Raw genomic sequence first — 21,931 nt, forward strand, 5'->3', positions numbered from 1 at the left:
ACAGAAACATCTTTCCAAAACCCTTCGAATACGATGGTGAGCTCGCTTGTTAACACACGAGATGGTCTAACTCGTCCTCTACTCACTCAAGTTCTGCTGGAAGAACTCTGTGAGCCTGCCAAAGGGAATCAGGTCAACGCGGTCGTACAAGTCCACATGGCCAGCGCCTAGAATCCAAACTAGCTCCTTCGGTTCTGCCGCAGCTTCGTACGCATCTATGCTGAACTCGCGCGAATGTGCCATGTCGCCAGAGATGAACATGACTGGACGTGGGGAGATGGTGTCGAGGTCGCTAAAGGGATAGAAGTTCATAAACTTGGTCTGGCTGGAGAGTGTAGGGTGGGTGGTGAGGTTTGGTGCAGAACCTGCAGGTGTGAACTCGCCTCGAGATGTGCGGTAGAAGTCATAGAACTCGCGTGAAACTGGATCGGTCTCATTGGTGAGAACATGAGGAGTTCCGCCCGTATACTTTGGAAATGGAGGCACGAAGTTAGTGTACGTCTCACATGCATTTGGTGTAGTCACAACATACCTCCGTTTCTCCACCGCTGGCTTCCACCCAACGTTGCGCCGCCGCCGTTGCAATGACCTGCTTGCGTTGCTCGACGTTCTGGGATCTCTGTAACCCGTTGCGGCTTACGGCGCCCATGTCATACATACTGGCTGTCGCGATAGCCTTGATGCGCGGATCGATCTTTGCTGCGCTGAGAACGAAGGAGCCACTGCCACAGATACCGATAGCTCCGATACGATCGCGGTCAATGTAGTCTTGTAGACCTAGGTAATCGACTGCAGCACTGAAGCTCTCGGCGTAGACGTCTGGCAATACGGCGTTCCTTGGCTCGCCGTCGCTGCCTCCCCAGAAGGAAACATCAATCGACAAAGCTACGAACCCTTGCTCCGCCATCTTGGTGGCGTACAGGTTTGCACTCTGTTCCTTCACGGCTCCCATTGGATGACCGACGACTATAGCGGACGCGTTGATGCTTCGATCGAGATTGTCGGGTAGGAAAAGGTTGCCCGCCACGGTCATCTGGTATTGACTGGGAAAGGTGATCGGATGCATCGTGACGTTGTCGCTGCGGTAGAAGTTGTTGGCTCCATAGGACAAGTTCTGTGCCGCCGCTGGCAGCATCTGAAGAGCAGCCACGAGAGCTAGCGATACGAACGTGACCGTCATTTTCGAGGCGCGTCTTCTGCAGGTAGTAGTCTGGATTCGTTGTGGTGGATGCGGAAGCTTGGGTATGTGATGGTCTCTTAGGCAGCGATACAGCGTTCTTATAGTTCAAGAAGCTGGCTCTTGCGAACTTGCACTGCCATGGCTTGCGTCAGCCCATCAAAAAGATGTTGATGTTGGGCCAGGGTACGGCAGACTTATTCCTCTACATCACTCTCGCCAAGCGTGGGCATGCAAGGGGATGACACGATCATAGTAGGCATTCCAAGGCGACAATTCCACCAGCCCAGGGATGCAAAGTGAGTAACGATAGGAGAACAATGCACTAGTGCTACCTGGACCCAAGTGAATAGCAAGAATGAGTGGTAACCAAGGTATCTGATCAATCAGACCATATCGAAAGTAGGAAACAACAAGACCGATGCAATTACCGTGCGGCGTCATATTTTTGCAGAGGATATGCTTGCTGTTGCTTGTTGCATATTTTCCCCTTGATGAAGTGACGTCTTGGCCTACTGCAGCCAGCTGACAGTCTTAAGTCCACCCGGCGCTAAAGCGTGATCGGTTTGGTCTGACTAACAAGGTTCCGGTTTTGACCGTCTACCATGATTCCATGCTTGCAACAGCATACTTAGAAATGGTTATTGCGTAGTTGAAATTTTGATGAAGCGAGATATGAAGAGATCTTACCATGAGTCTTTCTGCGCATGGTAGCATGCAGGTGTCCTTGGAAAATCCAAATTTCTCTAAAGGTATACGCTGAAAACGCACATTAGCACATTTTGCACGACTTTCTAGACTAGTCGATACTTACATACTTCTAAATGACATACGGATGCAGGTTCTCGAACGGCTCGAGGTCCGAGGACGTGGAGGCTCTGCTGATCGTTCCAAAACATTGCAGTGACAACATCCGGTGTACAAGCGTAAGCTAGGTTGTTTATTGGCATGTCACGGTGCCATATGGGGCACTTGATCATGCCATGTCTTTCGTAGTACAACTGTTTGAGCTCCTCTTGATCATGGTTTTGGTCATTTCGTGAGCACTTTTGAACTGCCTTCGAATTGAGGGAAGACCGGTAAACTGGTACTCAGGAGATGGATGCGGATGCGAGCCACGCTGTGAGCCCTAAAACTGCGTGCCTGTAAGGATAAACGGGTAACTGTGTTGATTCGGCTGAGGATGCTCTCATAATCCCGATAGGTAAGGTCATGATTGACATGACAAGAGCATACCTAGGTAGTACTTCTTTTATAAGTTTTCTTGATGAGCTGTTTCTTCCCGGCAGCAGTTCTTTTTATGCACAAGATGTGTGCATGTCAACCCCAGATGGCTCTAGGACAAGACTAACGCAGGTGCGTGACCAACAGCGATGACGTTGGCTGCAGGGTCCATGCTTCGCCCCAGCCTCATGGACATGGACGGCGGCCGCTATCTGGACGCCAGCCTCAACCACTACCAGAGCTCTCCACTCTCCGCAACAACCCCGACCATCCTACCCCAACTTCGAATTCACATCCAAGTTGTTCGCGTCGTGTTTATCGCGCGACTACAACACTACAGCTCGTCTCTAGTACCACAGCTGTCTTCACCGCCGCCATGCAGCTCACCACCTTGTTGCTCGCCGCGCTAAGCGCCGTCTCTGTCTCTGCATCGCCCTCATGGATGGGTGGCGACCAGGTCACGATCCAGGAAGAGTACAAGGTCCCAGGCGACAACCCCTTGTATTTCTGTGGTGACCCAGCCGACGATCTTCTTAAGATTGAGAAGGTTGACCTGAGCCCCAACCCACCCAAGCCGTACGTGATCCCTGTTGGAGTCTTGTCAAAGTTGCGCATCTACACGTGTGGTAGTTTCGCAAGTCTTGACAAGTGTGAAGCGACAAACTAACCTGGGTACAGTGGCGAGACGCTCAGCATCAAGGCCACAGGCGACTTCAAGGAGGAAGTCGGTGAGGGTTTCACAATGCACTTGCAAGTCAAGTACGGCATCATCACACTCATCAACCAGAACGCAGACGGCTGCGAAACGATAAAGAAGGGCGATCTCGAGTGCCCGCTTAAGAAGGGCGAGATGAGCTTGACCAAGGATGTTGACCTGCCCAGGGAGATCCCTCCGGTGCGTTCGAAGAGCCTGACAAGATGTGAAGGAATACTAACAACCAGCAGGGCCAGTACACCGTTCTCGCAGACGTCCTTACCAAGGACGGCGACAAGATTACTTGCCTGACCGCCAAGATCGCTTTCCACCGGTAAATTGCCTCACCTTGGTTTCGCCGCCTCAAGACACGACAAGCAGCGATGGGATCTGATGTTCACACATGTAGGGGAGATACGGAGGACAGTAATATGAGCAGTGGTAGCAAAGTCAAGTTTGGACAGCCGAGAGTGCAAATGTCTGGGCCCCTCGCCGGGCTTGTGCAAGAGCGGTTGAGGCGAAGGAACGAGCTGTAAGCAAATGTCGGCGAATTGTTTTCATGTCTTGAATCACGATACCAGTGCGAGGTTGGTTTTAGTGTTTTGCGTGTGGGTTTGGACGTAGGGATGGACTATGGCTTAATGTAGATACGACGGACATGCATACACTCTGTGGCACGATTGACTCTTTGACCCTGTTTTGTAATGGATGTCATATCTGCGCAGGTTGAAATGTTGTATGTACACAAAGCTGCCCGTGGTGGACGCCACGTGCCAGAGCCATACGTAGTATCCGACACATGCAACTCTCTCCATGCGCTGCCAGTTGGCGCGTTCAATGTCTACTCTCCAAACAGCCTCCTCACCCTCTTCAGCACGCTGTCCTTCTCAGGGTCGTAGGGGTGGTCTTTGGACGGAATTTCGAGAAGGGAAGGGAAAGCAGCCGTGTATGTCTCAACCCGATGTCGTATCCTCTCGGCGATCTAGCAGCGGTCAGTCGTGTCCTTCGCACCGTGGCCATGTCCGGGCCAGGTAAGACGTACATGTTGGTTGATGAGTAGAATGGCGATATCCTTGCGCTCCGTGGTGAAGCGGTCGAATGCTGCTTCGATGGCCGAGGTCTCGGTCTTTGCGTCGACGACGAGAAAGTTCTTCTGGCTGTCTGGCGGCTGGGTAACATGCTGTCATGTGCGTCAATCTCGTGTTCGCATCGCGCGTTGCAGCTCGCAATAGCTTACGCCTACGCCGGCAAGCAGCATGCCCGTGCAAGTGTCCTGCGACCGGTTAGCGCCCTTGACCCGCCAGGTGAGCATCTGTCGACAAGCACACCTCATCGCCTATGACGGCCAGGAACTGCCTGTCCTTGTACTGTGCCGCTGGTGCTGCCATTACGATATAGCTGGTGAGGCAGCTGTCGTGAGGTCGGAGCTTGGCTGCTGAAGCTGGAGCTCCCGCGCGCCGTCGTCATGGGCGGGACCACGGCCTAGTCCGCGTTGGGCCAACTGTTTGTACTGTCCTTTCTTTCACCACGCCCTCTTTCCTCATCCTCGTGTCTTGTCTCAACACCGCCATGCCGACCTGATTCTCACCACCACGCCGCTCCTTCTCTTTGCCTCTCCTACACAGCCCACAACCCTATCCCAGGGAATATAATCGTAATACAGCCGAACCATGCCTCCTGTCGTGCGCCGCGCACCGCTCTCGGAACGCATAAAAGCCTACTTTGACCTGTCCGACTGGCTCATCTGGATATCTGAAGAGCTCAACAGCTCCGACTGGGAAGAATTCGCATCTGCTTATGCCCTGTACATTGGCTTTGGCGCAAACCTACTCTTCGTTCTCGCCCAAGCCAACAGCGGCGCATCCACGGCCTCGGACGACGATGGCGTCTTCAACGAGGTGCAGGGCCCAGGATGGATAAAGTGGATCATGGGCCTGCTTGTGCTGGTGCTGGGTGTGGCTAGCTTTGGCAATGCGTGGCTGGTCTGGGGCAAGAAGAGGTATTACCGTCTCTTTGAGCAGAGCGTCGATGTTGCGCCACAGACACCCAGTGCGAAGCGCGTCAGGGTCGACTCATCGCCTGCAGCAGCGAGCCCGATGCAGTTTGTGAGGAACTTGGTGCAGAACAACGCGGCGAGCCGGGCGCATCCTGTCGAGGGCAGAGACGTTTGGGAGGTGGCGGTTTGGGATCCAAATCCGCTGTGTCTGGAGTTGTTCTGCTTGTTCAGCCCGTTACACGTGGTACTCTACTACTTCAACCTCCCAGTCGCTCCCTTGGATCCGAGACCGAGTGTCAGGGTGACCACGACTATCTTCATCGGAGCAGCGTTGTCGCTTCATCTTTGGTGGCTTAGGAGCTCCTTCATGCAGCAGGCCAAGGACAACTCTCTGATCAGTCGTCAAGTCCTTCACGAGTACGATAGCAAGTTCGTTCATCCCGCGTTGCAGAAGCCGTGCCGCGACGTTGGTATCCAGACCATTTCAAAGAACCGAACCCGTGACTCGAGTGTCGGCGTCAAGGGCAGCAGCAGTGATCTCGCGAGCTCAGTCGTCACATATACGCCAACCACCATTGTTAACCGCCGCACTTTCCGTACTAACCCGAACGCAAGTTACGCCTCACAATACGACCCTGACGATATGGCTTCTCCGTCTGTCACGCGCTCCATGAGACGTAGACCCTCCCTCCACCAAGACCACAGCAGCTCGCAGTATGCAAGCACATCCACAGCAACAGGTCCTGACTTCTCCTCTCCTATTCGACCCTCGCAAACACCCAACCCCTTCCGCCAGGCACCCACTATCCCCAGGACCAACAGCAAACCCACTGACGGCGGTTACCTGGGCATAAACACTCATGCTGCGTCTCCTCTACGAAAGTCGGCGAGTGCAAACTTTATAAAGGATGGCGAGAGGAGTGCGAGCCGTGGGAGGGACAGTCTAGGTGGCGCCTTTGAGCGCAGGGCTAGTCCGAGCAAGCGGGATGTCAGCCCTCTGAAGCGTATCAGTCTTGGAAACTTGAACGCCGAGAGGGAGAGGGGAGAAAAGGCTTTGGGTCAGGCGGGTAGCCTAGGAAGGAGTACTCAGTACGGTAGTCTTGGTGTGGGACGAAGAGAAAGCGGACGATACTAATGGTCATCTCTGTGCGATAGATGAGAGCCAGGATACGCAAGAGCGTGCGCGGCACTGAGCTGTGAGTTCGATTCATTCGTGTACATTTTATTATATACAATACCCCAATATATGCCAACATGATGGCGCTTTTCTATTGCAGAACCTCTTTCATCACTTAGCTCAACACTTGGCTTCTTGTGTACTTTTATACGAGAGAATCGGGAAGAGCATTAGAAAAACAGCCATCATTTTTCATACCGACTACACGTTAATTTCACCATGCTTCACCATTTGGTAGGAACATGTATCTTGGATGGCTAGCGCATTCTCTTCTATTTCACTGCAGGATTTTCTTTGCATTGCAGGTCTGGTATGCTTTCTGAAACGAAAACGTTTTACCTCTGCACATCTGCTGCAAGCTCGAGGACTGCACAATCAGTCTCCATAGAATCATGCTTTAGTATTTCACGTTCTGATAGAGGGCCGTCCGTGCAGCTGTTGCAGCTGTTTGATCCCAGCATTAGGTACCTTTACACGGACTCTTCCCCTTCACGGGTTGCTCTTCTCTTTGTCCGAGACACGTATCAAAATAGATTCAAAGATGAATAAAAAAAAAGGACTGCAAAAGAAGAAACTTTACCTTATTCTGTCAGTCACAAGCATCAGCCCATATAACGGTCGCTTCTTCTCGGTTCTTCCGGAAAGCTTGTTTAACAAAAAGGCTTGAGGGGATCCGGTCGCTGGTCGAGAGCCGTTATAACACGTCATAGGATGTTGGAGTTGCGCGTCGTCCGATCGCATAGGCCTCGGACAGGCCGTCGCGCCAGACTCCAAAAAAATAATTCATCCCAACAGGCCAAATATACGCATCTCAATAGTCTGCCACGTATACCAATATATGAAAATGCTGGCACTCGATGTCATAGTGTTCAAAGCGTCATTTTTGAAATGTGGGGTTCATATTTGTACCGATAGATATTTACAAAAAAGAAGGTATCCTTAGCATGGGTCTAAGGAACCATGATCCATGATCCAAGCCATGTAGCGCATTGCTAGTGTCATTATTCGCAATCATCGTACTCTCCCAGAGAGTCATAGTGATCTTTCGTAAGGAAATCCCTTCATCGGGCGCTTAAACAGAGTTGATGAAGGAGAGAAGGGCGGCGGTGCGAGCGTATACACCAGGGAAGTTGGGCTGAGCACAGCCGTTACCCCAAGAAACGAGACCAATGAGAGTCTTGGCGGAGTTGACAATGGGGCCGCCAGAGTCACCCTGGCAAGAGTCGCGACCACCAGTGGTGTATCCAGCGCAGAACATGTTGTTGGTGATAGCAGATGTTCCGTAGGATGAGCGGCACTCAGTGCGGGAAACGATCGGGACGGAGACCTTGTAGAGAGTGCTGGGACTGCTGCCGCCCTCAGTAAGGGCACCCCATCCGGCGACAGTTGCAGTAGATCCAGCAGCGGGGTCGGATCCGGAAGCAGGGAGAGTTGCGTAACCGATGGTGCTGCTAGTAGGGACGGCAGTAGAAAGCTTCCAAATGGCGACATCAAAGTCCTGGCCCGAGCTGCGGTAGCTTGGGTGGACAGTAACGGAAGATACGCCAACGAGTGTTCCACCGGAGCTCTTGTTCAGGCTGCCGGCGCGGACACGGAGACCGCTGACTGAGCCAATGACGGAGCTGACGGAGCAGTGAGCAGCAGTGATGACGGTAGTAGAGTCCAACAGAGAGCCACCGCAGAAGTGGGATCCGCTGCGCTGAAGGCTGACGATGAAGGGAAACTCGCCCGCAGAGGCAGTGGTTCCACCAACAATGTCGTCAGCGGGAGCATCCTCAGGGAACTCGTAGTCGGGGTCCTGAGGAGTGGGAGCCGCAAGGACGAGCGCAGGAAGCGCAATTGCGATGATGGATTGGAAACGCATGATGATTGTTTCGAGTGAATGAGGCTACGCGGAGTAGGATTGGAAAGTGATTGAAGTGAAGAGACAAGCGACTGACTGAGCTGGCTGATGAAGAAAAGGAAGGGAAACAACCCTATACTTATACGCAGGCTATGGTCCCCTGAGCATCAGAGCATCCATACACTGCAACCTTGCGATTGTGTTGTCCGGAGATGCCAAGCGTGATCGACTAAGTGTGTAGTTTGTCCTTCCGAATTGGGTGTCCGCTACGACTTGGCAAACTCTTAACATGAAGTCCGCCAGTGTACCTTAGGCGCGCCAGTGGAGGCTCGGCGATCCTGCCCATGTAGGTACGTTATCTGCCTGTAGTATAAGCTTTCAAGCTAATTGCCTGGCGGCGAATGCGAGAGGAGAAGCTGATCCAGCGGTTGCTCCCGTATACCAGGATCAAGGCCAGCTTTGCCTCACAGCTGCATTCTGCGGATCGGTTTCTCCAGATCATTGCTTTTTCGCCCCTTATCTCAAGGTCTCACAGGGCTGTGATCACAGCCACACCTTGAAACATGTTGCAAACAAGAATAGCTCCTTTGTGGTCTCATGCCATTATGACGTATTCGTATAAAGTGTACATAGCTGTGTACATAGCTGTGTGTATGTCGTGAGTAGTAGGACCAGCGACGCTGTTTCCTAGATAGCACGAGGTTGTAACGGTTCTACATCCTTGCCATAGTAAAGCCGAAGTGGCATCGCACTTTGTTTGCCATAGTCCTGAATCTCGCTGGCGCCGCTGAATCGCTACGACTTGTCCCAGTGTCTGGCGTTGTCACGTCTTCTCTCCTGAAGAGGCAAGTGATTTTGCCACATATTGTGCGCAAACCGACAGAAGCGCCGACCGGGTTGTTGTAACATGTCAATGTAGGCGAACCACGATGCAGGGTATGTATATTACCCTACATGATCAGCATGGGATGCGATTCTTGGATGGACGAATCGTGTGTTCTTGTTGGCTTAGTTGTGCCTAGTACGTCGAAGGGCAAAAGGAAGGAGAATTGACCTGCCACAACGGATAGGTCCGCGTGGGCTGCTAGCGAAACACTCGCGCACTTGGCCCCGGCACGTATGATTGCGACCTCGGAGATGGCGAGCCTAAGGACTGTCGCATTGTCGTGTTCGTTGGTCGTCACCGGCTCTGAGCCAGAAAAGGCAGGAGACGTTAGGACGATGGGGGAGCTATCGAAAGGCCGGAGCTTTAAGATCTTGGCGGTGCGCGCGTGAGCCGGCTGAGTGCTAGAGTTGGTATCGATCTTCGCAACGGCGCTGGAACTCATGCATAGTAGCTCTGGTATGGAGATCGCAGGTGTTCTTGCTGGTGGTACGCGGCATGTGGAATGGCTGAGATGAGGGATTGCGTTCAGCGCTCGCCCACAGCCAACCTCGGTACCAGCTCGATAACGCCATTGCCACACGTAAACATCTCTTGTCAACGTGTCGTTCATGCGCCGACCAGTAGATCTAGGTAACGCATGCAAGACACACTAGCGCAGTACCTTCAGCCTCATATAGGATTTGCCGCCAACACAGGGTACTTTGACGGCTGCCTTGCATAGATTCACAGCGTACGTGGCGCAGCATCCTGCTACTAATACTCCTGACAGCATCTCAGCCCTCTGTAGTACCTACCACTATCCAGAGCGAATGCCAGCTGATTCCAAGGGCCGTCGCAACCTCTTGTGGGTATTTGGACTATTTCTTTTGATCCTGATATCAATCCGCATCTACTCGTCACAAGACATGGACAGCCTTCCAGCACCTTTCACCATCGAAATCAATGGCAGTCCGATCGCCAAGGTCGACGCCAACGCCGAAGACCGTACGCATGCCAAAACGGGAAAAGAAGCAGCTGTTTTTGAGCTTAAAGACAGTCGTCTTCAATGTAACGGTCACATTCTCGGACGGTCGCTGGTAGAGGATCGCAGCTTCCTGCCAAAGCAAGTGTGGTGGTTCAAGGCAGACACTGATATGCCCGTGCAAAAAGTTACTGCAAGCCAGGATGGCGATTCGTACCAGTTGAAGTTTGCCAGTAAGTGAACTATAGTGGCGATGTCGTGCTCATGCTAAATATATACAGATGCTGCATTGATGGCAGAGGATGATGGGGTCTTCGCAGATCTTCTTGGGGGTCAGTATCCTCCGCTTCGACCTTGAGCATGTACTGACAAGCCTAGATCGTCCATCTACAGTGGTAGTGAAGCTGCAGTCTTAGTCCTAATCAATGTGATGCGGTAGCATAGTGTGTAAAATAGTCGCATGGTGATTCAGGTGTAGAACGCCAAATGTCATGCTATGACGTCATGCATCATGGTCTACGATAATGACAAGATACGATTATGCTGCAGAGGACTCAAAGGTCTGTGGCTAGTGATGCCCATCTAGTACTGCGCAATATTCCCGATGCCTCGACGAGTTTGTCATAGCTTATGGTACCTGCCTTGCCCGTTACCAATAATCTATACCAAAGTCGACGTGGCAGTTCAGATGTTCAATACCAAGACTTCTCCTAAGATCCGTGCAAAGGGGAGCCTTGAAATGCCCACCTGGCTCAACCCAATCCGACATCTGCCTCTGCTTAATCACCACATGCAGTGCCGCTCTCAGAGGTTGACCTGCATAGAACTCGGCATTCAATACAACCTGTGTAATGCTCTGCTGCTTGATGTATTTGACCCATGTGAAACTAGCGTTGTTGATCAGGGCTGTAAAGAACTTCGTGAGAGGGGCTTTGATCTCAGGCTGAGCGCACATGATATCCATGGTATAGGCAGGAAATCGTAGATGAAACCTCAGGAGGGGGAAAACATCGATATCTCTTATGTGATCTTGGTTGACCCAAAGACGGAGGGTACCAGCAGGGTCATGGTAGCTTTCGATACGTTTCCGGCTCTTGCCATACATCTGCGAGGACTGGCGGAGTACTGGGAAGAAGGCCCTGAAGTAGCTCTCCAATACGAAAAGCGGGAAGCGATGTGTTGATAGCCACAGAGGTCGAAATTCGGTTCGAATGAGCGAACAAACCTGAGTCAATCCTATATAAGGGAGCGGCTTGACGGCTGTTCGGCGGTCTTCGTCATCTGCATTTTGCTTCCTGAGTCTAGATCTCTTTGGCTTTTGGTATGTCATTGGGAAGCAGCGATAGCTCCACTCTACTGCCATCCCATATACGCGATTTCGAAGTTCTGGCTACAGTCAGTACATCTCAGCTCAGAAATGTGTGGCAGTGACCAACCCCCTGGTAGATCCATAAATCTGAACACCTGATCTGGATCTCCCGCCCGTGTTTCCACAGGCTCTTTGACCTCTTCTGGCATAACTGCATCTTCAATGGTGGTAGCCTTTGTCTTCTGATATTTGCTCGGAGACTCTGAACCGCTTCCGTCTATGGCTCGCTTCGCGTCTGCGCTCTTGCCTGCGCTCTTGCCTGTGCCTTTGCTGTTTACAGCTTGCATAGTCTTGGTGTCACCTGCGCACATCCTGCACCCGACATGTCAGTTACTGTAACAAAAGTATAGCAGGTTGCGAGACTCAAGAACACTCACATAGTCGATGTGAAGGCCATACTCGCCAGTTGAATTTGACGGAAGATCAGTAGGTGCAGGAGAGGTCTTGTGCAAGTGAGGCCCGATGCTGTGGGGTACGAGGGCACAATACAGATGGACCCTGCACCCTAATGGAAGGAGCGGTAAATGCGCGATTGGACTAAGGAAGCCCATGCGGCTGGTGCCTGATCGCATTGGGTTCACTCTATCGATCCACGCGCGTTTGCTCAGTCGGATATGCAGTGAAGCTCATATACACCACTGCAACAACATGCGACCCGGAATTACTTTTCAAGAAACCTCCTGGTCGAAATGGTCGTGGCACTTTTGTAGGAGAATACAAGATAGATCATGGAGAGTATTTGCCAGCGGTGGTTTGAAGATGAGGTGGAAGGTTGTCATTTACTACCATAGAAGTGCCAGCAAAAGCCTTGCACATGCTCCTTTTGCGAGCGAATGACAGCGTGTTCCATTCTGTTTGACTACACTTTGGCAATAACTTCGGGCATCTTGACCAGCCAGTTCTCCCAGAATCTGAACCCATCAATACCTTGCTCGCGACAAAGTGCGCCCGCTTCTTCAGCCATCTCCAGCTCTTCCGTCGCAACACCGACGCTCCAACCGAATCTTTCTGCCGTCTCTTGAGCTGTGACACCCCTGCCAAATGCTTGCCAATCCCAAGTGACGTCCATGTTTGGTGGCGTTTGATGCAGTGTCTTTAGCCAGGCTAATAGACTTGCGATAGTCTTTTCATCAGTGCGATCGCGTCCTTGAACAACGAGGAGCCCGCTCTTGAACTTGCGGAGACGCACGGGAAGCTTCAATGTATCCCACATTCGGGCTGCCTTCTCAAAGTCGGCCGGGCTAACGAGCTCAACGCCACCTCTTGCACGGTTGAAAACAGCCCACAAATCTACCAAGGTCATAATACCGCCCTCTCTTTTGAGTATGCCGCGGGTGTCGTCCGTAAGCCATTCCGCCAAGTTCCTTGATAGTTCTGATACGTACAGCGACTCAGACCCAGAACCTGTACCGAGCATGTCCTTCGTCGTTACCAGACCAAGCGCGGAAGCGGATTGGGATGCCAGCGTGTTGGCTTCCGAGGTACCGTTGGTACCTAGATTGGCCTGCGATGCGAATTGTTCCGCCAGAGCTATGATCTCCTTTGCGGAAGTCATCAGCGCGTCAAGGTCTTCGAATGCACTGCCTATCATGGCCTCGTTGTTCTGTCTTTGCTCCAAGCCTCGTCGCTCTAGTCCCGCAATGCCAACTACACGAGGTCGGTCAACCTCTGCCGATGAACCGTCAGACAGACCCGTATAGCTGTCGTCAAAAGTACCTGAAGACGGCCGTGGCTTGGGAATTGGTGGAGCGCTTTGGAGCAACCATTTACGTTGGACTAGAGCGTTCTTCAACCGCTCGTAGAATATCGGTCCTCCACCTGCGCGAAACGATATCTTGATGCATTCGACAGATTCAGACTGCAAAGGTGATGAGAGGACTGGTCCAGGGGACTGCGATCTATCGAGATCTTGAAGAGTATCCAATCTCTTATCCATGGCCGTTGTCAAAGATGCACCACATATCTCGCAGTTGAGCAGAGAAGGATGGTTCTGATAGGTACACCTTGGGCATGACGACGTCCCTCCATTGTTTGTAGGGGCAGGAGCGCTACTCTTCGTGTCTTTGGGTGGCGGGCCCGGCGCTGGTCTGTTTGAGATTGCTGCTATGGCTGCTTTGACTACATGTACTGTAGGCGGCTTGATCCCGCATGCTAGACATGGCGGTATGGGTGTGCGGGAGGCAAGCGCGGGATCGAAATTGGATGGAACCGGGTTCGAGAAGGAACAGATGGGACACACCCACGTTGCGCTTGCCGGAGGTGGCGGTGCGGGACTGCTATGTCGTGGGGGAGTTGATGACGATGCTGCGACTCGTGGATTCGGGGGTATAGGCGAGCCACGCGATAGCTGCTTCAGGGGCTTGGGATAAAGTGTGATCTTGGGTGACGACTTGAGGAAGCCAGCCTATGTACAGTCAGCGTTGTGTGCTTGTCGTTTGCACATGTGCCGATGCATACATAGAACTCTGGTTTCTCGACATCCTTGAGGAAGATGGCGACGGAGTTCTTGCGTGGCTCGCTATGGTCAACGTAGCAGACACGATGTGAAGTCAAGTATGACTGGCCATTCTGGTACTGGGGAATCTTGAACTTCCTATGCGGTTGATTAGCAGCGGATAGCAACTGTCGCGAACATGCGCGTACCCCTCATAAAGCCCTACGGCGTCTTGGACGAAAAGGAGCGTCTCCTCCGGCAGGAGCGACGGGCGCAGTGCGGTAGTGAGGTCGAGCTGATGCAAGAACATTCAGACCATCTGCAAGTAAAGATATGCGAGGTGCAGCCATCGCATTGGATCGAGTCGACGATGCCCGATTCCGCATGCATTCACCGAGCCCAGCCATCGTCATTGGCCAGAAGCTAGCATGCTTGCGGTTAGCACAGCGCTAGTCATCGCCAAGGAAGGCGCGATGCAAATCAGTTGAGCGGGCCGTCGCTTCACCCTCACCTCCACACCACGACACAATAGACCTGTCCCGCGCGCGCGCCATCTCTCGCACATCTCTCTTGTCCATTTGCAACTACTCACCCAACAGCCAACTCTATTCTCGCTTGTTCTGCTTTGCTTGCCTGCTTATGTCTTTGCCCTCGGCTACTGTAGCGTGGTCCCGGCCAATGCAGTCACCCGCCTATAACACAGTCAATCCACGCACCACCCTCCAAGTCGCGCCCGCGCCTGTTAGTCTTCACACTCATACAAGAGAATCAGCCCACGCTCACACACGGCAGCAGTCAGCTATGGCTCCCGAAACACCCAAGAAGAAGGTCGAGTGGCCTCCAGCCGTTCGCGAGTACGTGAGGCGAGCTTTCGATCCGCAGAACGCCATCCCAGGCATCTCCCAAGCAGACATGCAGGCACGATTGAAGACAACCATCAGCTGGTTTGCTGAGCGCAACTCGCACGACGCAGTCCATTGGCCCACATTTCCTCTTCCTCAGGAGCTTCTTCTTGAGGAGCGACGGGCGGCGGCCATGGGAATGCCTACCACTGCCGTTGCCAACGGCATACACCCTGCATACATGAATGGCTCAGTCACACACACTAACCAATCTCCACCCCAATCAAAGAAGCGCAATGCTCATGAAGCTGAGGAGTCGCAAGTCGAACAAACACAAGCCAATGTCCCACCATGGCGCAAAACTAACCTAGCATCTCGCATGACTTTTAGCGACGGACACAATGAAAAGCGCCAGAAGAAGAACGTCCTCGCGGATGCCGCAAGTAAGTTTGACCAGGCTGAGCTTGACAAGCGACGACAGCGCTTTCAACTCGGCCACAACGGTACCAAGACGACTCCCCCTTGGGGCTCGCCACGGAAGGACGAAGACGACATGCCTACTGGACCTGTTGTTGGAACGAACGAGAATCTCGAGAAGAGCTACTTCCGCCTGACCGCTCCGCCCAAGGCTGAAACTGTTCGACCGCTCCACGTGCTTAAGAAGACCTTGGCCATGCTAGTGGAAAAGTGGAAAGCGGACAAGAACTACAACTACATCTGTAACCAATTCAAATCGCTCCGTCAGGACCTCACTGTTCAACACATCAAGAACGCCTTCACTGTCAAGGTGTACGAGATTCACGCCCGGATATCACTAGAGAAGGGAGATTTGGGTGAGTATAACCAGTGCCAGACGCAGTTGAAGGCACTTTATGCGCTGAATTTGGGAGGCAATCCGGCCGAGTTCAAGGCATATCGCATTCTCTACTTCGTATATACGTGCAACAAGACCGACATGAACGACATGTTGGCAGAATTAACCCTCGCAGACAAATCCCACGAATGGATCAAGCATGCTCTTGATGTTCGATCTTCGCTGGCTCTTGGTAATTACCACAAGTTCTTCAGACTGTATCTCGAAGCACAAAACATGGGCGCTTATCTCATGGACATGTTCGTCGAGCGTGAGCGCCTCAACGCTCTAGCTAATATGTCCAGAGGGTATGTATACGTACTTGACTCTACGCCGGTCATACACTAACAAGCCGCAGATACGTAAATGTCACACTCCGTTTCCTCACTGACGAACTTGGTTTCGACAATGATGAGATATGCCGTGAATTCCTCGAAACGCACGGTGCGCAAAACGTCATTGAAGACAAAGGCGATCGTCAGTACCGCGTCAGGATCAGAGAAGCCGCATCACAGTTTGAAAGCCTCCGTGCTGCCGCATTCAGCAAAGTAGACATCAAGGGCCAAATATGAGTCGACCTCCGAGCAAGCAGCACCTTCCTTTCATCTTCTCCAGTATCTTATTACGATTTCGAATTTTCAATTGCACTAATCCTCTACGATACCCTGCATCACCTGGCACGTCACTCGTGTCTCGAGCCACGACCCCTCCGGTGTTTATCGCTGCTTCTCTCGATGACAGTAGACGGAACGTGGGGCACCCGCTTGATGCGTTGGATGCGCGGAATCTTCTAGTTTTCTTCTCATACATGCAATGTCTCAGATGTTGCTCATCACTAGCCAAAATGGGTTCTTTCGAGCTTTTGGTACGTCATGGACATGGATGAAAAAGTGGACTGGAAAACAAAATGGGGTAGAGTGGAGTTGGCCTAGATGGTCATGTAGGATTCGAGCTGGCTGCTCGATGGTGGTGGTCCCTGTGTCTCAGAGCATTCGGCTCGGGTATGTCCGACTGCACGTGGGGTCGGCAAGACCGGCATCACGGCAGTATGTCCCACGGATCTGCAAAGATTGAGCAACAATGTGGCCATAGCACTGATCGTGAGGTGTTGGCTGCCGCGTTTTCGATTGTCCATTGTTTGGACCATGGCTGGGTATGTTCCTTTGTGAATGCCAGCTGGGGCGGCTTGACTGAGCCAATGAGATGACGGAAGAGGGCATAGAGGGTTTGATTGGATAGGGCGTAGTTGTTCAGTGGAGGTTGGCGCTAGTGATATCCACTCAGAGGATGCAGGCGTTCGTGTAGTTGTCAATGCATTGGTTCATGGAGCTTGCGTTGAGCATGTGAAGCGCGTTGTGAAATTGTACGGGATAGTTGCTAGACCCTGTGGTGAGAAATGTTTCATTCGGGCCGCGTCAAGCATTAACCATGGGAAGAAGATTTGAACAACGCTATCTATGACAGACAGGAGGAGAGCGTTGGGTTTAAGTTTGCATGTGGAAATGATGGCATGGTCAATGTAGGCATTAGCATCGTCTCATAGTAGGGCTCGTGATTGGCTGCAAGGGCATGAAAGCAACGCGGAAGTTGGAGGGGCTGCGGGTGACAGACGCGAATTGTGGTGGACCTGCAGCTAGACGTTTGGCAGGCTGAAGCTCCACCTGGTCGGGCATATTTGTATCTTGGTAGACACTGCACATTCCGGGTCAGCGTTTGGAGTCATTACGGAAGAACAAAGGGGAAGCGGATCTGACGCGTTCCTTTGCCCGCATCTCGTTTGTTCCGAGGCGTGCCAGGAGCGTCGCCGCCCCAAAGTGTGACGCGAGAAGAGGGCCACAGAGGTCCAGGAAGCAATCGCCAAGTGGTGTGCAGTAGCTGGGATCCCTCGCAGCGTGAGAGCATCCACTCATTTCTTGTTCCCCGTAGTGACTGCGCCTCTTGCAGTACCTGACGACGACGAGTATCGCCGCCCACCTAAGTAGCCTCACCATCGTCTCTGGAGGGCCGGTGCACGCTTCAAACTCAGCTTCAACCCGCCGCGTACTCGCCCCCGCACGCACACGCCGCATTCCCGGTCGACAGTCATAGTAGCAACACACCCCGAGCGACCACATCCAACCCTCGACCTCCTGATCTCTCCCTACACCGGGACGTTCGCTGCGCAAAGTCGCGTTCACGCTGCACGATGAAGGTGCGTTGCTTTGCTTTTGCCGCCACGCACGCCGCTGCGCCGGTCGAGTCACGCTCCGCATACGTACGTACTAACGGTGTTGCTTTAGTTCCGCAGGAGTATGAAGAGTGAGAAGGACAACCGCCCGCACCACATTTCAATTCCACCCAAGGACGCTATAGCCATTGTCCCGCCAAAAAAGGTACGTAGATCAACGTCGGGGCCCAAGCACCCCACTTCTGCTTCTTCTACGAGGCATGAGCGCACAAGGACGGGGCAGTCGTTCGCTCTTGGACGCACCACGCGCATTGCGTGAGCGCCTACATATGGGCGGCACACTTGCGCCCGAGTCGAACAACATTGCACGTCGCTCCATGCCGCCATATCATGATGCGCGCGTCCCCGGCACCCGCTTCCCAATGGGGTAGATGAGCGCGAAGCTAACAGCCATCTCATTTCAGGTCATAAAAGCGCTTTACGACTACAAGCCCGCCGACCCCAGCCCAAACTCTGGCTTCCTGGCCTTTTCACAGGGCGACTTTCTGCACGTCGTCGGCCGCGAAGACGACAGCGAGTGGTACGAGGCCTGCAATCCGCTGCACGGCACGCGTGGACTGGTACCCGTTTCCTACTTTGAGGGCGTAGGCAAGACTGTGCGCGACAGTGGTGGCTCTGCGCCGCGCTCCTCCACACCGCATCAGCAACAACAGCAGCCCCACGACTCGGGCTACCAAGAACGCATCACGAGCCCCCAACCCTCGGCCCAGGACATCATGACACAGCAGATGCGCATGTCACGCGGAGGAGGGCGTGGCGCCATGGTCTACGGCATTGTCATCTACGACTTCAAGGCAGAGCGGCCCGACGAGCTCGAGGCCAAGGAGGGCGAGGCCATTATCGTCATTGCACAGTCCAACCCCGAATGGTTCGTTGCAAAGCCGATAACGCGCCTCGGCGGTCCTGGCCTGATACCCGTATCCTTCATCGAGATCCGCGACATGACGACGGGCCAGGCAGTCGCCGACACACAGGCAGCAGTCACGGCCGCGGGCGTGCCCAAGGTCGAAGAGTGGAAAAAGATGGCAGCAGACTACAAGAATGGCAGCATACCGCTTGGAAAGCTCGAGACAAATTCAGGACAGTCGCTGCAACAAGGCATGGAGCGCATGAGCATCAGGAGCAACGGAGGGCACAACAAGGCCGGCTCGGTAAGCTGGCTGACGCCGGGCGCACCCATCTCGGCTGACAATATACAGGTCTCTCACTCGCGCAACGGTTCCACGGCGCAACCACGAAACCAATACCGCACATCCGACAACTTGCTTGCACCCATCAAGGCATGCGTGCCACGCTACTGCTTTGCCGACGACATCTTCTGGTTCATTATAGAGTGCCAGATGGAGGATGGCCGACACTGGGAGTTGCAGCGGCTGTACCAGGACTTTTACGACCTGCAGATACAACTGATAGCGACATATCCCGTCGAGGCAGGCACGAGTGGCTCAGGCGAGCGAACACTGCCCTTCATGCCTGGGCCCGTCACTTACGTAACGGACAACATCTCCAACGGGCGCCGCGCCAACCTCGACGAGTACATCAAGAACCTCCTCAAGCTAGGACCGCACATCACACAAGGTCACCTTGTCAAAGGTTTCTTCGCACCAAGACAGGGCGACTACGAGATAGACCCGGATATCGTCGCTGCTGAAGAGTATCGTCTGTCACAGCAATCACACCAGTCATCGAACCCATCACAAGGAACGAGCAGACAATCATCTGCAGATCAACTGCAAGCCACAACACCTGTCACACCTTACTCAACTGGCTCCAACTACCCCTCCCACCAGCGCGGCCAGTCAACAGCCTCGCAAGCATACTCGTCAAACCTTAACCCACCGCCCATGACCCACAACCACTCCTCTACTTCCACAGCCACCAGCACAGGCACATCCTCTGCCCTCAAGATTAAAGTATGGTTCGAAGAAGATAACTGCGTCGTCATCCGTATGCCCATTTCGCTCAAGTTCATCGACCTCTACAATAAGCTTGTTGAGAGAAGGAAAATGGAGCGGCCAGGAGAGGAAGAGGAGGAGTTGATTGTTGAGTACAAAGACGAACAGGACAATTATTTTTACCCCATCGAGAATGATGAGGATCTCCAGATCGCGGTTGAGAGGAATCCCAAGCTGACGCTCAGTGTTACCACGAGGCGGTAATGGTTGAGCAACGATACAGGCTATCTTCACCCCGCTCAACCTCATTTCACTTCGCTTCTATTCATCGCGCTTTTCTTCTTCTTTTATGAGAACTTTGTTCTCCCTGTGGCTACTGTCTGTGGCTACCTTCTCTATTCCCCACTTTTGGCGTTGCAAAAGGATTCATAGCTTCCGAGAGCGATCTGACTGGCGTTGTTGGGCGTTCAGCGGAGCAATGAGTGCATCACGGCAGGCGGGTTCTTTTTTTTTCGGGTTGCGCTTGAGTTGGATCTACTACAGGATGTTTGACATGTTGCAACGGGGTGTTGGGTGCTTGAATATGCCACGGAGGATTCTAGATGATATACACAATGGGGCTCAATACGGGGGCTGAGGGGGGAACACGACGGGGAAGTGAGTGGAGGGTAGGCAAAATGAGAGATATCTTGCGTACATCTGACCTTTTGCTCATCCAGGCCTTCCTTTCTACTGAAATGCTCTTTATATGTTTAAGCTAATCATCGGGATTTCCCAGATGCCCACGCGAGTCTCACGTATGTCGATTAGTATGCGGCACACATGAGCGCAACATAAGCGGAAGTATAGAGGCAGGTCAAGGCGGCTTTTTTCTCACAAATCAACTATTATATCTTTGACGTGTTCTCCTCCTCGACGAAGTTTCAGATGTACCTGTACCGAACTCGGCACCCATTGAAAAGCAAACGGGGAGAACACTTTGGGCGCAATACTACTTTTCTTGGATGAGAGATGTTACATCATCTCACATCGTAGTCTACTTCAAGTTGTCTGTTCACGTCCATTTTGCGCGTATTACCCCATTCATCCATACCGTGCCTCGAAACCATGATGATCAAAACTCTAAAATGCAACTTTCCTATACATACACTCCCCTCTCGTGCACACTTTTCATGGTCACGAAACGCTCCCATCTGTCCCAACAATCACCGTCCTCGGCGCATGTGCCATGAATAAATGCTCGTCCTCCTCGATCTTGGCCTTCGCTGCCGGCTGACCGATAATGTTTAGAAATGTCAGCGCATGCGCCTGGTCTCTGAACTCCATGGTCGCCATGCTGTTCCAATCCACAGGATAACTGGCGTTTACAAAGGCGGGATTCCCACCAAAGTAGTGTCGCGTGTGCACGGCGGGAAAGTTTGGGCCGGTGAGCGATTTGACGAGTGGGATGTGCACGTTGTCGTAGTGGTCGGCGTATTGGGTCAGGTTGAGGCCAGGAAGCATGGTACCGAAGACGAGGGCGGTGAAGTAAGGGAGCACCATCTTGGACGAATTCACCAATCTGTGAGAAGTTGGTAACGAGTGGTATGAGATGCGAATAGGATAAGTGTATCTATATTTGAGGTTCAGAGTGTGGCTAGAAGGCTGGGAGACGAATGCTGTCTAGGTTGGTACGCTCTTATATATCTAGCTCCAGAGGTAATCACTACAGGGTATCATTTGCAGTCACAAAAAGGATGAAATCAATTGAATGGCCTGTTGGTTCTAACTGCCACAAGCGTACGGCGTTCAGCTAGTAGGCCTAATTTGCCGTGGCTATGTCGCTTTAGGGATGGATCGCGAAGCGAGGACTTTTATCACGAGAACCAATTCACCTATATCTAACGGTTGCAATCGGTGGACTTGCGAAGGGAAGTCAAGCAAGAAAGGGTCGAGAATTCGTTTTGAGTTTCTTTGTCCCAACGATCATGGTCCTTCAGCCTACGGGAAACTGGGATCTAGAATAGGTATGACAATTGGGAGACCACCCCTGCGTCGAGAAACGGGCAACCAATCAGAACATATTCTACAAGCCGCCACAACTGAGCACATATAACCATAGAACACTGGAAATTAGTTCTCCTGCCCGATCCGCCGTCTGTCGTGGTACCGTTTTGAGGATGCTGTGGTGCGCCTTCCTGTTTACCACCTGCCGCCATTGCCATCACGTGACAGTCTGTCGGCGTTCTCCTTGAAGCGTCCGCAGTCACGAACGTGCTCCGATAACGATCGCACATAAGATGTCGTCCGTCGGAGCAAGCTTCATGTATCCAATCATGCTGAGTAACGTCACACCAGCAATGCAGTGTCAGGC

The 21,931-nt window shown here is 52.7% G+C and overlaps 12 protein-coding genes across 12 annotated transcripts; 6 read left to right on the plus strand and 6 right to left on the minus strand.

Annotated features, from left to right (window-relative positions):
- Positions 1-78: 78 nt before the first annotated feature.
- Positions 79-1,180, minus strand: GT037_000837 (uncharacterized protein; the record flags this gene model as incomplete). The annotated part of the gene is made up of 2 exons (XM_038925884.1): positions 79-468; positions 533-1,180. 2 exons carry the CDS (start codon positions 1,178-1,180, stop codon positions 79-81), a joined length of 1,038 nt encoding a protein of 345 aa, XP_038791740.1.
- A 1,597-nt stretch (positions 1,181-2,777) lies between these two features.
- On the plus strand, positions 2,778-3,631 carry GT037_000838 (phosphatidylglycerol phosphatidylinositol transfer protein precursor; the record flags this gene model as incomplete). Its single annotated transcript, XM_038925885.1, has 4 exons — positions 2,778-2,977; positions 3,080-3,296; positions 3,347-3,429; positions 3,505-3,631. The coding sequence occupies 4 exons, from the start codon at positions 2,778-2,780 to the stop codon at positions 3,629-3,631; spliced, it is 627 nt and encodes a 208-aa protein (XP_038791741.1).
- A 305-nt stretch (positions 3,632-3,936) lies between these two features.
- Positions 3,937-4,483, minus strand: GT037_000839 (vacuolar atp synthase; the record flags this gene model as incomplete). The annotated part of the gene is made up of 4 exons (XM_038925886.1): positions 3,937-4,077; positions 4,138-4,275; positions 4,333-4,368; positions 4,424-4,483. 4 exons carry the CDS (start codon positions 4,481-4,483, stop codon positions 3,937-3,939), a joined length of 375 nt encoding a protein of 124 aa, XP_038791742.1.
- A 282-nt stretch (positions 4,484-4,765) lies between these two features.
- Positions 4,766-6,226, plus strand: GT037_000840 (uncharacterized protein; the record flags this gene model as incomplete). Its single annotated transcript, XM_038925887.1, has 1 exon — positions 4,766-6,226. One exon carries the CDS (start codon positions 4,766-4,768, stop codon positions 6,224-6,226), a length of 1,461 nt encoding a protein of 486 aa, XP_038791743.1.
- A 1,114-nt stretch (positions 6,227-7,340) lies between these two features.
- GT037_000841 (trypsin precursor) lies at positions 7,341-8,132 on the minus strand (the record flags this gene model as incomplete). Its single annotated transcript, XM_038925888.1, has 1 exon — positions 7,341-8,132. One exon carries the CDS (start codon positions 8,130-8,132, stop codon positions 7,341-7,343), a length of 792 nt encoding a protein of 263 aa, XP_038791744.1.
- A 380-nt stretch (positions 8,133-8,512) lies between these two features.
- On the plus strand, positions 8,513-8,671 carry GT037_000842 (uncharacterized protein; the record flags this gene model as incomplete). Its single annotated transcript, XM_038925889.1, has 1 exon — positions 8,513-8,671. The coding sequence occupies one exon, from the start codon at positions 8,513-8,515 to the stop codon at positions 8,669-8,671; it is 159 nt and encodes a 52-aa protein (XP_038791745.1).
- A 1,231-nt stretch (positions 8,672-9,902) lies between these two features.
- On the plus strand, positions 9,903-10,374 carry GT037_000843 (uncharacterized protein; the record flags this gene model as incomplete). The annotated part of the gene is made up of 3 exons (XM_038925890.1): positions 9,903-10,191; positions 10,240-10,290; positions 10,337-10,374. The coding sequence occupies 3 exons, from the start codon at positions 9,903-9,905 to the stop codon at positions 10,372-10,374; spliced, it is 378 nt and encodes a 125-aa protein (XP_038791746.1).
- A 233-nt stretch (positions 10,375-10,607) lies between these two features.
- GT037_000844 (uncharacterized protein) lies at positions 10,608-11,724 on the minus strand (the record flags this gene model as incomplete). Its single annotated transcript, XM_038925891.1, has 3 exons — positions 10,608-11,344; positions 11,395-11,639; positions 11,705-11,724. 3 exons carry the CDS (start codon positions 11,722-11,724, stop codon positions 10,608-10,610), a joined length of 1,002 nt encoding a protein of 333 aa, XP_038791747.1.
- Positions 11,725-12,186: 462 nt separating this feature from the next.
- On the minus strand, positions 12,187-14,071 carry GT037_000845 (vps36-domain-containing protein; the record flags this gene model as incomplete). Its single annotated transcript, XM_038925892.1, has 3 exons — positions 12,187-13,731; positions 13,785-13,920; positions 13,971-14,071. The coding sequence occupies 3 exons, from the start codon at positions 14,069-14,071 to the stop codon at positions 12,187-12,189; spliced, it is 1,782 nt and encodes a 593-aa protein (XP_038791748.1).
- A 491-nt stretch (positions 14,072-14,562) lies between these two features.
- On the plus strand, positions 14,563-16,028 carry GT037_000846 (uncharacterized protein; the record flags this gene model as incomplete). Its single annotated transcript, XM_038925893.1, has 2 exons — positions 14,563-15,764; positions 15,815-16,028. 2 exons carry the CDS (start codon positions 14,563-14,565, stop codon positions 16,026-16,028), a joined length of 1,416 nt encoding a protein of 471 aa, XP_038791749.1.
- Positions 16,029-17,641: 1,613 nt separating this feature from the next.
- GT037_000847 (uncharacterized protein) lies at positions 17,642-19,842 on the plus strand (the record flags this gene model as incomplete). Its single annotated transcript, XM_038925894.1, has 4 exons — positions 17,642-17,710; positions 17,736-17,828; positions 18,088-18,834; positions 18,883-19,842. The coding sequence occupies 4 exons, from the start codon at positions 17,642-17,644 to the stop codon at positions 19,840-19,842; spliced, it is 1,869 nt and encodes a 622-aa protein (XP_038791750.1).
- A 912-nt stretch (positions 19,843-20,754) lies between these two features.
- Positions 20,755-21,120, minus strand: GT037_000848 (uncharacterized protein; the record flags this gene model as incomplete). The annotated part of the gene is made up of 1 exon (XM_038925895.1): positions 20,755-21,120. The coding sequence occupies one exon, from the start codon at positions 21,118-21,120 to the stop codon at positions 20,755-20,757; it is 366 nt and encodes a 121-aa protein (XP_038791751.1).
- Between the last annotated feature and the right edge of the window lie 811 nt (positions 21,121-21,931).

This window comes from Alternaria burnsii (genome assembly GCF_013036055.1).
Source record: "Alternaria burnsii strain CBS107.38 chromosome Unknown 705, whole genome shotgun sequence".
Lineage (NCBI taxonomy): Eukaryota > Fungi > Ascomycota > Dothideomycetes > Pleosporales > Pleosporaceae > Alternaria > Alternaria burnsii.